At 54.6% G+C, this 14,147-nt stretch overlaps 1 protein-coding gene across 5 annotated transcripts in view; it reads left to right on the top strand.

Annotated features, from left to right (window-relative positions):
* The window catches only part of LRP4 (LDL receptor related protein 4), a 409,878-nt gene that overhangs the window by 162,033 nt on the left and 233,698 nt on the right, over window positions 1-14,147 (top strand). For all 5 annotated transcript variants that reach the window (XM_086959686.1, XM_086959685.1, XM_086959683.1 and 2 more), the window contains exon 2: window positions 8,032-8,178. In XM_086959686.1, the coding sequence (XP_086815812.1) occupies window positions 8,032-8,178 (147 nt within the window). The remainder of the gene's footprint in view (window positions 1-8,031; window positions 8,179-14,147) is intronic.

Raw genomic sequence — 14,147 nt, 5'->3', positions numbered from 1 at the left:
TGCAGAACGGACGGCAGCACCGAGAGAAACACAACACCACACGAGCAGCGACAAGAGGTCTGGCTACCACAGACCACCCAATAGAACAGACACAAGCTCTCAAAGAACAGACACCAGAGCACACCCAACAGACACCAGAGCACACACAACAGACACCAGAGCACACCAAACAGACACCAGCTCCCGCAGAACAGACACCAGAGCACACACAACAGACACCAGAGCACACACAACAGACACCAGAGCACACACAACAGACACCAGAGCACACACAACAGACATCAGCTCCCACAGAACAGACACCAGAGCACACACAACAGACATCAGCTCCCACAGAACAGACACCAGAGCACACACAACAGACACCAGAGCACACCCAACAGACACCAGAGCACACACAACAGACATCAGCTCCCACAGAACAGACACCAGAGCACACACAACAGACATCAGCTTCCGCAGAACAGACACCAGAGCACACACAAGACACCAGAGCACACACAACAACACCACCAGCTTCCGCAGAACAGACACCAAAGCACACACAACAGACACCAGCTCCTGCAGAACAGACACCAGAGCACACACAACAGACACCAGCTCCTGCAGAACAGACACCAGAGCACACACAACAGACACCACCTCTCAAAGAATAGACACCAGAGCACACACAACAGACACCACCAGCTTCCGCAGAACAGACACCAGAGCACTCACAACAGACACCAGCTCCCACAGAACGGACACCATCTCCCGCAGAACAGACACCATCTCCCGCAGAACAGATACCAGCTCCCGTAGAACAGACACCAGAGCACGCACAACAGACACCAGCGCACACACAACAGACATCAGCTCCCACAGAACAGACACCAGAGCACAAGCAACAGACATCAGCGCACACACAACAGACACCAGAGCACACACAACAGACACCAGCGCACACACAACAGACACCAGAGCACACACAACAGACACCAGAGCACACACAACAGACATCAGCTCCCACAGAACAGACACCAGAGCACACACAACAGACACCAGAGCACACCCAACAGACACCAGAGCACACACAACAGACATCAGCTCCCACAGAACAGACACCAAAGCACACACAACAGACATCAGCTTCCGCAGAACAGACACCAGAGCACACACAACAGACACCAGCTCCCACAGAACGGACACCATCTCCCGCAGAACAGACACCATCTCCCGCAGAACAGATACCAGCTCCCGTAGAACAGACACCAGAGCACGCACAACAGACACCAGCTCCCCTAGAACAGACACCAGCTCCCGCAGAACAGACACCAGAGCACACACAAGACACTAGCTCCCACAGAACAGACACCAGCTCCCGCAGAACAGACACCAGCCCCCGCAGAACAGACACCAGCCCCCGCAGAACAGACACCAGTTCCCGCAGAACAGATACCAGCTCCCGCCGAACAGACACCAGCTCCCGCAGAACTGACACCAGCTCCCGCAGAACTGACACCAGCTCCAGCAGAACTGACACCAGCTCCCGCAGAACAGACACCAGAGCACACACAAGACACCAGCTCCCACAGAACAGACACCAGAGCACACACAACAGACACCAGCTCCCACAGAACAAACACCAGCTCCCACAGAACAGACACCAGCTCCCACAGAACAGACACCAGAGCACACACAACAGACACCAGCTCCCACAGAACAGACACCAGCTCCCACAGAACAGACACCAGCTCCCACACAACAGACACCAGCTCCCGCAGAACAGACACCAGAGCACACACAAGACACCAGCTCCACAGAACAGACACCAGAGCACGCACAACAGACACCAGAGCACACACAACAGACACCACCAGCTTCCGCAGAACAGACACCAGAGCACACACAACAGACACCAGCTCCTGCAGAACAGACACCAGAGCACACACAACAGACACCACCTCTCAAAGAACAGACACCAGAGCACACACAACAGACACCACCAGCTTCCGCAGAACAGACACCAGAGCACACACAACAGACACCAGCTACCACAGAACAGACACCAGAGCACACACAACATACACCAGCTCCTGCAGAACAGACACCAGAGCACACACAACAGACACCAGCTACCACAGAACAGACACCAGAGCACACACAACAGACACCAGCTCCTGCAGAACAGACACCAGAGCACACACAACAGACACCACCTCTCAAAGAACAGACACCAGAGCACACACAACAGACACCACCAGCTTCCGCAGAACAGACACCAGAGCACTCACAACAGACACCAGCTTCCACAGAACGGACACCATCTCCCGCAGAACAGACACCATCTCCCGCAGAACAGACACCATCTCCCGCAGAACAGACACCAGCTCCTGTAGAACAGACACCAGAGCACGCACAACAGACACCATCTCCTGCAGAACAGACACCAGCTCCCGCAGAACAGACACCATCTCCCGCAGAACAGACGCCAGAGCACGCACAACAGACACCAGCTCCCCTAGAAAAGACACCAGCTCCCGCAGAACAGACACCAGCTCCCGCAGAACAGACACCAGCTCCCGCAGAACAGACACCAGCTCCGGCAGAACAGACACCAGCTCCCGCAGAACAGACACCAGCTCCTGTAGAACAGACGCCAGAGCACGCACAACAGACACCAGCTCCCCTAGAAAAGACACCAGCTCCCGCAGAACAGACACCAGCTCCCGCAGAACAGACACCAGCTCCCGCAGAACAGACACCAGCTCCGGCAGAACAGACACCAGCTCCGGCAGAACAGACACCAGCTCCGGCAGAACAGACACCAGCTCCGGCAGAACAGACACCAGCTCCGGCAGAACAGACACCAGCTCCCGCAGAACAGACACCAGCTCCCACAGAACAGACACCAGAGCACACACAACAGACACCAGCTCCCACAGAACAGACACCAGAGCACACACAACAGACACCAGCTCCCACAGAACAGACACCAGAGCACACACAACAGACACCAGAGCGCACCCAACAGACACCAGAGCACACACAACAGACACCAGAGCGCACACAACAGACACCAGCTCCCGCAGAACAGACACCAGAGCACACACAAGACACCAGAGCACACACAACAGACACCAGAGCACACACAACAGACACCAGCTCCCGCAGAACAGACACCAGAGCACACACAACAGACACCAGAGCACACACAAGACACCAGCTCCCACAGAACAGACACCAGAGCACACACAACAGACACCAGCTCCCACACAACAGACACCAGAGCACACACAACAGACACCAGAGCGCACCCAACAGACACCAGAGCACACACAACAGACACCAGAGCGCACACAACAGACACCAGCTCCCGCAGAACAGACACCAGAGCGCACCCAACAGACACCAGAGCGCACCCAACAGACACCAGAGCGCACACAACAGACACCAGCTCCCACAGAACAGACACCAGAGCACACACAACAGACACCAGAGCGCACCCAACAGACACCAGCTCCTGCAGAACAGACACCAGAGCGCACCCAACAGACACCAGAGCGCACCCAAAAGACACCAGAGCGCACACAACAGACACCAGCTCCCACAGAACAGACACCAGAGCACACACAACAGACACCACCAGCTTCCACAGAACAGACACCAGAGCACTCACAACAGACACGAGCTCCCACAGAACGGACACCATCTCCCGCAGAAGAGACACCATCTCCCGCAGAACAGATACCAGCTCCCGTAGAACAGACACCAGAGCATGCACAACAGACACCAGCTCCCCTAGAACAGACACCAGCTCCCGCAGAACAGACACCAGAGCACACACAAGACACTAGCTCCCACAGAACAGACACCAGCTCCCGCAGAACAGACACCAGCTCCCGCAGAACAGACACCAGCTCCCGCAGAACAGACACCAGCTCCCGCAGAACAGACACCAGCTCCCGCCGAACAGACACCAGCTCCCGCCGAACAGACACCAGCTCCAGCAGAACTGACACCAGCTCCAGCAGAACTGACACCAGTTCCCGCAGAACAGACACCAGTTCCCGCAGAACAGACACCAGAGCACACACAAGACACCAGCTCCCACAGAACAGACACCAGAGCACACACAACAGACACCAGCTCCCACAGAACAGACACCAGCTCCCACAGAACAGACACCAGCTCCCACAGAACAGACACCAGAGCACACACAACAGACACCAGAGCGCACCCAACAGACACCAGAGCACACACAACAGACACCAGAGCGCACACAACAGACACCAGCTCCCGCAGAACAGACACCAGAGCACACACAAGACACCAGCTCCACAGAACAGACACCAGAGCACGCACAACAGACACCAGAGCACACACAACAGACACCACCAGCTTCCGCAGAACAGACACCAGAGCACACACAACAGACACCAGCTCCTGCAGAACAAACACCAGAGCACACACAAGACACCAGTTCCACAGAACAGACACCAGAGTACGCACAACAGACACCAGAGCACACACAACAGACACCACCAGCTTCCGCAGAACAGACACCAGAGCACACACAACAGACACCAGCTCCTGCAGTACAGACACCAGAGCACACACAACAGACACCAGCTACCACAGAACAGACACCAGAGCACACACAACAGACACCAGCTCCCACAGAACAGACACCAGAGCACACACAACAGACACCACCTCTCAAAGAACAGACACCAGAGCACACACAACAGACACCACCAGCTTCCGCAGAACAGACACCAGAGCACACACAACAGACACCAGCTCCTGCAGAACAGACACCAGAGCGCACACAACAGACACCATCTCCTGCAGAACAGACACCAGAGCACACACAACAGACACCACCTCTCAAAGAACAGACACCAGAGAACACACAACAGACACCACCAGCTTCCGCAGAACAGACACAAGAGCACACACAACAGACACCAGCTACCACAGAACAGACACCAGAGCACACACAACATACACCAGCTCTTGCAGAACAGACACCAGAGCACACACAACAGACACCAGCTACCACAGAACAGACACCAGAGCACACACAACAGACACCAGCTCCTGCAGAACAGACACCAGAGCACACACAACAGACACCACCTCTCAAAGAACAGACACCAGAGCACACACAACAGACACCACCAGCTTCCGCAGAACAGACACCAGAGCACTCACAACAGACACCAGCTTCCACAGAACGGACACCATCTCCCGCAGAACAGACACCATCTCCCGCAGAACAGACACCATCTCCTGCAGAACAGACACCATCTCCCGCAGAACAGACACCAGCTCCTGTAGAACAGACACCAGAGCACGCACAACAGACACCATCTCCCGCAGAACAGACACCAGCTCCCGCAGAATAGACACCATCTCCCGCAGAACAGACACCAGCTCCTGTAGAACAGACACCAGAGCACGCACAACAGACACCAGCTCCCGCAGAACAGACACCAGCTCCCGCAGAACAGACACCAGCTCCCGCAGAACAGACACCAGCTCCCGCAGAACAGACACCAGCTCCCGCAGAACAGACACCAGCTCCCGCAGAACAGACACCAGCTCCCTCAGAACAGACACCAGCTCCCACAGAACAGACACCAGAGCACACACAACAGACACCAGCTCCCACAGAACAGACACCAGAGCACACACAACAGACACCAACTCCCACAGAACAGACACCAGAGCACACACAACAGACACCAGAGCGCACCCAACAGACACCAGAGCACACACAACAGACACCAGAGCACACACAGCAGACACCAGCTCCCGCAGAACAGACACCAGCTCCCGCAGAACAGACACCAGAGGACACACAACAGACACCAGAGCACACACAAGACACCAGCTCCCACAGAACAGACACCAGAGCACACACAACAGACACCAGCTCCCACAGAACAGACACCAGAGCACACACAACCGACACCAGAGCGCACCCAACAGACACCAGAGCACACACAACAGACACCAGAGCGCACACAACAGACACCAGCTCCCGCAGAACAGACACCAGAGCACACACAACAGACACCAGAGCACACACAACAGACACCAGAGCACACAGAACAGACACCAGCTCCCGCAGAACAGACACCAGGGCACACACAACAGACACCAGAGCACACACAACAGACACTTGCTCCCGCAGAACAGACATCAGTTCTCAAAGAAGAGGCATTACTGACGCGGCCCCCACAGGCGAAGAACACTCATCAAACAGTACTGGGCACATTGACTCCTGTAGAACAGACACCGGCCCTCTACGCCCTCACACAGTAGAACTGACCCCAACCCTTTCAGGGCAGACTCCTGGTGTCATTGTACGGGTACTCTAGGCTCCGGAACCAAACTTGTTGCCCTTTGTGAAGCTGGGTCTGGTGGCTTAGTGGACAAATGCGTGTACTGTACGGGCCTGTGATCATAGTTCAAATCCTAGCGGGTCCACTCAGTCTTTCATCCATCTGAGGTCGATAAAAGGAGTACCATTGAGTTGGGTAACAATAAAAATCTGTTATTCAGCGCCAAGATGCCCCGTTGGTGCTGGTGGTGAACGTGCACTTTACAAATACACCTTATGTTATGTTGTTATAAGATCCTCCTCCCACCTGGCGACTTCACAGCGCTATGTAGTAGTTAATATGGATGAGCGCTGCGGCACTCCTCTTTTCCGGCTGATCCTGGTGTAAGTGTGACGTAGATATGGATTGTTGCTGTGCTGGCTGCTGGTAGAGTTATGCTGTCACTGATGCAAGGACACGCCCCCTACCCGTAGAATGCTGCAGGACTCGAAGCTGCCACTGGAGGGCGTGCTGGGGGTGAACAAGGGTTGGTGCCACTGTCTATCGACGAGAATAGAGAGAGCTGCTTTCTACAACCTTCATTGTCACGTACCTTCTCTTCGCGTCACAAAAGAGGCCACAGGTCCAAAATAAACCGTATGTCAGGCCGGTGACTGGGCGTACTCTTACACACAAAGGGGAATTCCCTTTAAAGGACGGATCCCCTCACACACCAGAGGTGTCATGCTTCATCATAGGGGTGCCTCCCCCGCATGAGAGACCTAGAACCCCCTCGCTGTGAGGGATGTTTTTGGTAGAATAAGGCGGGTGTACTAAACTCGTATGTGAGCCTGGTGTGTTGGAAAAGGTGCAGTGCTCTGATGTGGGTGGTAACAGGGTTAGCTATGCTGCAACTTTATTCAGCTACCTGGTGTCAGGATTAAAAAAACAGAACATAGCTTTTAATGCAGGTGCCGTCATTAGAGGCATCTGTGTTAATGTCAGACCAACATGTTTCGGCCAAGGGGACCTAAACTAGTGTCACTGCCTTCTTCAGAGTCACTCGTTCAGCTACCGCAATAAATAAGTGTACAACCTGAAAAAAACATGAAAAACACAAGCATAAAATATAATATATAATGGTGTAATACTGAACCAGTGAATCGACTGTTCGGTATGTTCAATGCATACCAATTTAGGTAATAAAGTTCACCACATCTGTCCCGACATAATAGCCATATGGTATGAGCGCCAAAAACCACTGGTCGTGGGATCCGGGGATCAGGAGGTGCACCTTCTCTTCCCTCCTCTTCGTCAGGCTCTAGCTATGCCCCCCTCTTGTGTTCATACAGGTGGATACATCAGAGCAGAGACTGGCCTGTGCACTCTCCTCCCAACCCCCACCCACCTGAATAGCTCACGCCCCTTTCCACAGTGGGAGCCCGGGGAGAAGGATAGGAGACCAGAGGAAGGCCGAGGGGGTCTGCAGTCCCTGGTGGCCTGGTATTATAAGGAGTTTGTTCGGGCGCCCTGGGCTCGGGCACAGGGCGGCCATGTCAATAGTCGCCCAGGGGCGCAGGGCGACCCCGTTCCAGCTGCAGAGGCACCAGCAGCACCCCTACTCTTGAAAGCCAGACTATATTTAATGTGTAGCGCTTAGAAGTCCGCACTTCCAGGTGCACCAGTAGCCACTGCCTCCTAACCCTGCCTCTCTCCACAGGTGTGAGCTGCGGCACCGAGTGTGCGTGCGGGCGCAGTCACTTCACGTGCGCCGTGAGCGCCTTCGGCGAGTGCACGTGTATCCCGGCGCAGTGGCAGTGCGACGGCGACAACGACTGCGGCGACCACAGCGATGAAGACGGCTGCAGTAAGGAGGGGGTCTATGGTGGGGGGAGGTGGTGAGGGGTGGGCCTGTGGGGTATAGTATCTACGGCGCGGGTGGTTACCTCTGCGCTGTGGGGGTCTGTGTTGGGGATCAGTGGTGGTTGGGGCTGTGAGGGGTGGGTCTGTGGGGGTGTAGTCTAGGGAGGGGGTGGTTACTCTGTGCTGGGTGTGGGGGGTCTGTGGTGGGGATCAGTGGTGGTTGCGGCAGTGAGGGGTGGGTCTGTGGGGGTGTGGTCTTTTGGGGGCGGGTGGTTACCTCTGTGCTAGGGGGTCTGTGAGGGGGTCTGTGGTGGTTGGGGCTGTGAGGGGTGGGTCTGTGGGGGTGTAGTCTAGGGCGGGGGTGGTTACTCTGTGCTGGATGTGGGGGGTCTGTGGTGGTTGGGGCAGTGAGGGGTGGGTCTGTGGGGGTGTAGTCTAGGGAGGGGGTGGTTACTCTGTGCTGGGTGTGGGGGGTCTGTGGTGGGGATCAGTGGTGGTTGCGGCAGTGAGGGGTGGGTCTGTGGGGGTGTAGTCTTTAGGGGGCGGGTGGTTACCTTTGTGCTAGGGGGTCTGTGAGGGGGTCTGTGGTGGTTGGGGCTGTGAGGGGTGGGTCTGTGGGGGTGTAGTCTAGGGCGGGGGTGGTTACTCTGTGCTGGGTGTGGGGGGTCTACTCTGTGGTGGGGATCAGTGAAGGTTGGGGCTCTGAGAGGTGCTTCTGTGGGGTGTAGTCTTTAGGACACGGGTGGTTAGCTAACGGGGGCAGGTGGGTCTTCTTGAGATGAGTCGGACACATTGTTGCGATCTGTGAGAAGCGAGTAGGTCTGTGGAGGTGAGGTAAGTCTGTGAGTCTGAGAGCTGGGCCTGTGACGTAAGTCGGTAAATGTAGATCTGTGGGGTGAAACCTGAGAGCTGAGTATGTGATTTAAGTTTGTAAAGGTAGGTCTGTGGAGTCTCAGAGATGGGCTGTGGGAGGTGGCCGCGTGAAGGTAGAGTCTGTGAGAAGTGGGGTCTCTGGAGATGGAGCCTGAGAGGGGGAGGTGGGTCTGTGGAGATGGAGTGTGAGAGTCGGGTCTGTGAGAGGGGAGTCTGTGGGTGATCTGTCAGAAGTGGTTTGTGGTGCCAGGGGGATGTTGAGGGTCTGTGGAGCACTGCCGTTGAAGGCACTCAGTCTGAGTACCAGGGCACAGTCTGAGGTGGTGGTTGGTGCATTGGGTCTGTGAAAAGGGTGTCTTGGGGACAGTCTGAATGGGGGGGTCTGTGAGGACGCGCTGTGGAGGGTAGGATGCTGGGGTCTGGCAGGGGTCTGTAGAGAAGGCAGTCCTAGTGCATTGTCTGTGGTGATGAATCTGTGTCCACTGTTGTGCATCGGGGGGGGGGGGGGTGTCATCTGCATCAGGGGGTCTCTTGGTGTGTGGCACTGGCATCTCCTGGTGCCCATGGCCAGCTCTACTCGCCCCGGCCCCACCTGCAGCACAGCTCTTGAATGTGCCAAGAGGTTTCACAGTAAACAGACGTTGCACCCCCCTCACCCCCCCCCCCACACACACATATTGCCGCCGCCTTTGAATGCAGAGCGCTGGTGTTTGCTTAAAATGTTCGAATCTGACTTTGCAACTGTACACATCTTTTGAAGATATGTGTGTGTGTATGTGTGTGTGTGTGTGTGTGTGTGTATGTGTGTATGTGTGTGTGTGTGTGTGTATGTGTGTATGTGTGTATGTATGTGTGTGTGTGTGTGTGTGTGTGTGTGTGTGTGTATGTGTGTGTGTGTGTGTGGCTGGCTGTGTGTGTGTGTGTGTATGGGTGTGTGTGTGTGTGTATGTATGTATGTGTGTGTGTGTATGTGTGTGTATGTGTGTGTGTGTGTGTGTGTGTGTGTGTATGTGTGTGTGTGTGTGTGGCTGGCTGTGTGTGTGTGTGTGTGTGTGTATGGGTGTGTGTGTGTGTGTGTGTGTGTGGCTGTGTGTGTGTGTGGGTGTGTATGGGTGTGTGTGTGGCTGCGTGTGTGTGTGTGTGTGTATATATATATATATATATATATATATATATATAAAGTCAAATTTAAGTATATTAAGCAAACACACATTCTCTACCCCCGCCTCTTCTAAAATTACATTTTATAGTTGGGTGTTGAAATGAAATAAACATTAATATTTTGAAAACAAACAAAAAAAGTTGACTGCGCTAGCTATAACTCCCCCCCCCCCCAACCTGCACTGCTTATGACTCACCTATTAAATTACTCATAACATATCAAATTACATCTAACTATAACGTCACTTTAACCCTTGTTTTTTTTCCAGTACATGTCTAGTTTTTTTATTTTTTTTAAACAGGTTTTATTTGTCACAGGTCACATATATCGCATAGCTCCGTAAACCGGAGACTGCAGCATACATCAATGAAATTACAATAATGCCGTAGACTTTTATACCAAAAAACAACACCCCACCGCCCCCGATTGCGTACATGCCATCTCAACTAACGGATTACATGGCCAATGTAGTACACGGAGTCCGTCCAGCAACCCCAGACCACTATCTTCATCCCAATTCAAATAGGTACCATAGATGCCTCCTCCGGCAGCGGGTCAAGCTCCACCCCCGATAGTCCGCCCACCTTTTCCAAATCTTAAAATGCTTACGGGGGCATCCCCTGGCAACAAAAATTGGCAGCGCTAGCCCCATGCAGATCGCCATGCTGCCAGCGGCGGAGCCCGCTACATCCCTCTCCGCCAGCCTAAGACCCAGCAGTAACAGGCGGCGCTTATATCTATTGCCCCCAATCCCCTCCAGCACATGCAGCAATGCCAGTCTCGGTGTGTACGGAAGCTCCCAAGCCAACACCTCCGACAAACAGGAGAACACCCCCCTCCAAAATGTATGCAGCGCAAGACAACCCCAGACTGTGTAGAAGTGTGCCCTCATGCGTCCCACACCGGAGACACACAGGGGAGCCTATCATTCCCGCCCTCCACAGTCGCTAGCCAGAGGCGTGTGGATATGGCGGCTCCACGCGGACTCGCTAGAGCCTCCGCCCAGTCCTCTTCCTCCAGGGCGCCCACATCCCCTACCCATGCTGTCCGGAGGCGCTGTAAGTCAGTAGAGCAATGATCAGCTAACGTCTGGCGAGAGATCTTACGATCTGGCAACACACCTTTGCCTCCAGTGGGCTCAATTCAGGAGGGACTCCAGCCCCACTTGATGGGGTGACAGTGCGTGTCTGAACTGCAAATACTTCAAGAATTGAGCCAACAGCATCCCATATTCATTTCGTAGCTCTTGAAAGGATTTAAGTTTCAGGTCTGTCATCACGTCGCCTATGGACGATACCCCTATAGAGTCCCATCCCTGGAAACCATGCAGGGCCCCCAGCTGAGGCAACCGCCCGTTCCCCCACAGAGGCGTCTCCCGGGTCAAAACATTCCACCACCCCATCCTATGCAGAGTGCGCCACCAGACATAAAATACCACCTGTGTGGCCGAGGGAAGGCCCCGTCGCAATGGCGCGGAGTAGAGCAGCGTGTGTAGCGACCTAGTGCCCATCAAGTGTCGCTCTACCGCATACGCCGGATCGCCTCTATCACCATACCACCACTCATTAAGCACCAACAGGTGTGCCGCCTGATAATACGAAAGGACATCGGACGTCGCAAGCCCCCCGGTGTATGTAGAGAGGAAACGGGTGCACAGGGCCACGCGAATTGTCCCCCCCCCATCCCAAAGAAACCCACCCAAAGCCGAATTAACCTATTGAAACCAACGCGGCCAAAGCAAATAGGGGTGATTCTGCATTTGATAAAGAAGTCGAGGGAGCGCCACTATTTTAAAAATAGCCGATCTACCGTAGATCGTCAGGGGCATGCGAGACCACGCCCTGAGATCCTCTAGCGTGCGTTCTCACACCAATGCCAAATTCCGCTCCCTAGAGACAATTGGTGAAGCGGAGAGATATAGTCCCAGATATTTCATCCCCCCAGGTGCGAGCTGGAGAGCTGAAGCCCAGTCCCTGGTCGCATTTTGATCGTCCAGAACCCATAGTGTAGATTTGCTTGGGTTCATATAGAGCCCCGAGGTCTCGCTAAAGATCTGCAAAATTCGTAGCATTCGCGGTCCCGACCTATCTATATCAGTGAGGAAGAACAGGACATCGTCGGCATACAACGCTATCTTATTGGTAATACCGGAAGCCCATCTGAATCCTTTGAGCTGAGCATCAATGCGCACCCACGCCGCCAACGGCTCCATGGCAAGCGCGAACAGATAGGGGGAGAGGGGGCATCCCTGACGCGTGCCCCGTTGGATCTTAAATGAGCGAGATATCACCCCCCCCCCTCACCCGCACAGACACTGTAAGATCTGTATAGAGCAGTCGCAAGTAGGCCATGAAACGTGGGCCAAAGTTAAGGCGTCGCAATAATGCAAACAAATACACCCAATTCAGGGAATCAAACGCCCTATCCATATCCGCTAATAGTAAGGCCGCTGGCCCTCCAAGCTGTCTCCAGGCCAATATTGCAACATGTGCTCGTCTGATATTATGACGGGTTGCCCTTTGAGGCATGAATCCGGCCTGGTCTGGATGTACCAGGTCTGTGATGTGTGGCCTGAGCCTGTTGGCCAGGGCCTTAGCCAACACCTTGGCCTCAATATTAAGGAGGATATAGGGCGATAGGACTCATGCCCCTCCGGAGGCCTCCCCAGTTTAAGAAACACTACCACCTCCACATGCCTCAAGTCCGGAGGGAGAGAGCCACTTTCCTGTGCCTCCTCAACCACCGGTCTAAAGTGGAGGCCTAACGGTACGAAAAAGCATTAAAAAATTCACTCTGGAAGCCATTTTGACCCGGCGCCTTCCCCGGGTGCAGCTCCCCCAAGGCTGTACTCAATTCGTCATCTGACAAGGGTCGATACAGCCTCTCCCACACCTCGTCTGATACAGCCCGGGGGGAAGATAGTCTATAAACTTTTGGATAGTCTTCTCTGGGAGACACTCCTGGGGTGTATATAAGCCCTTATAATACGCCGCAAAGCTCGCAGCGATAGCCGAGGCCTCAACGATAGGCGCCCCGTCCAGATCGAGGATCTGAGGCAGCGGCTGGGCATGTAGGAAACCCTGACACAGGCGGTGGAGCATCTTGCTAGATTTATCGCCCCCATTGAAACACACGACTGCGCGTAGCCAGCAGGGCCTGACGCACCTCATCCATTAGAATCGTGGCGTATTGCTGCTGGGCCAATATTAACTGTCTCCTCGCCAGACCTCCATCGGCTTTCCGACCCTGCGATCTAATGCCTCAATAGTGGCCTCCCGGCGCACCAAATCCCGCTGCCGCTCCTTCTTTGCCGCCACACACCAAGAGATATCGACACCCCGCAATGTCGGTTTCAAGGCCTCCCAAAGAGTCGCGGGAGAGTCCACGAACCCAGCATTAATCACAAAATAGTCCGCTATGGCTATAGTCAGGTGTTCCCTGTACTCCTCCCCTTGGAGGCGCCACCCCGACATGCGCCACCGAAGCGGCTGCCGTCCCGGGCCTAACTGGATCGTGAGTGCAACAGGCGAATGATCAGACAGGGCCCTAGGCAATATAGCATTCGACATTATCCTATGGGTGAGTCCCCTGGGAACAAAGATATAATCCAGCCTGGAGAACGAACCATGCACTGTGCAGAAAAAAGGGGACTCCCTGCGAGGTCCATGCATATGCCACCACACATCCACCCAGTCAAGCCCCATAGCCATGGAATGAAGTTTGGTAGGTGAACCTCCCACCAAGGGAATCCCCGCACACCTCCATCTGTCCAGCCCAGGATCCATCACATCTTTCCAGTCTCCACCCACTATGGACAGGGTATCTGGCGTGGTCCCCCACTGCGTCAGGAGCCGTTCCACCAAAGACCACTGTAGTGGCGGCAGAGCATACACACTACTAATCGTCAGTAGGTCGCCCCCAATCCTGCCCTGTATAAT

The sequence above is a fragment of the Lissotriton vulgaris genome, chromosome 2_2 (assembly GCF_964263255.1).
Source record: "Lissotriton vulgaris chromosome 2_2, aLisVul1.2, whole genome shotgun sequence".
Taxonomy (NCBI): domain Eukaryota; kingdom Metazoa; phylum Chordata; class Amphibia; order Caudata; family Salamandridae; genus Lissotriton; species Lissotriton vulgaris.
This window is presented reverse-complemented; position numbering and strand designations above follow the sequence as displayed.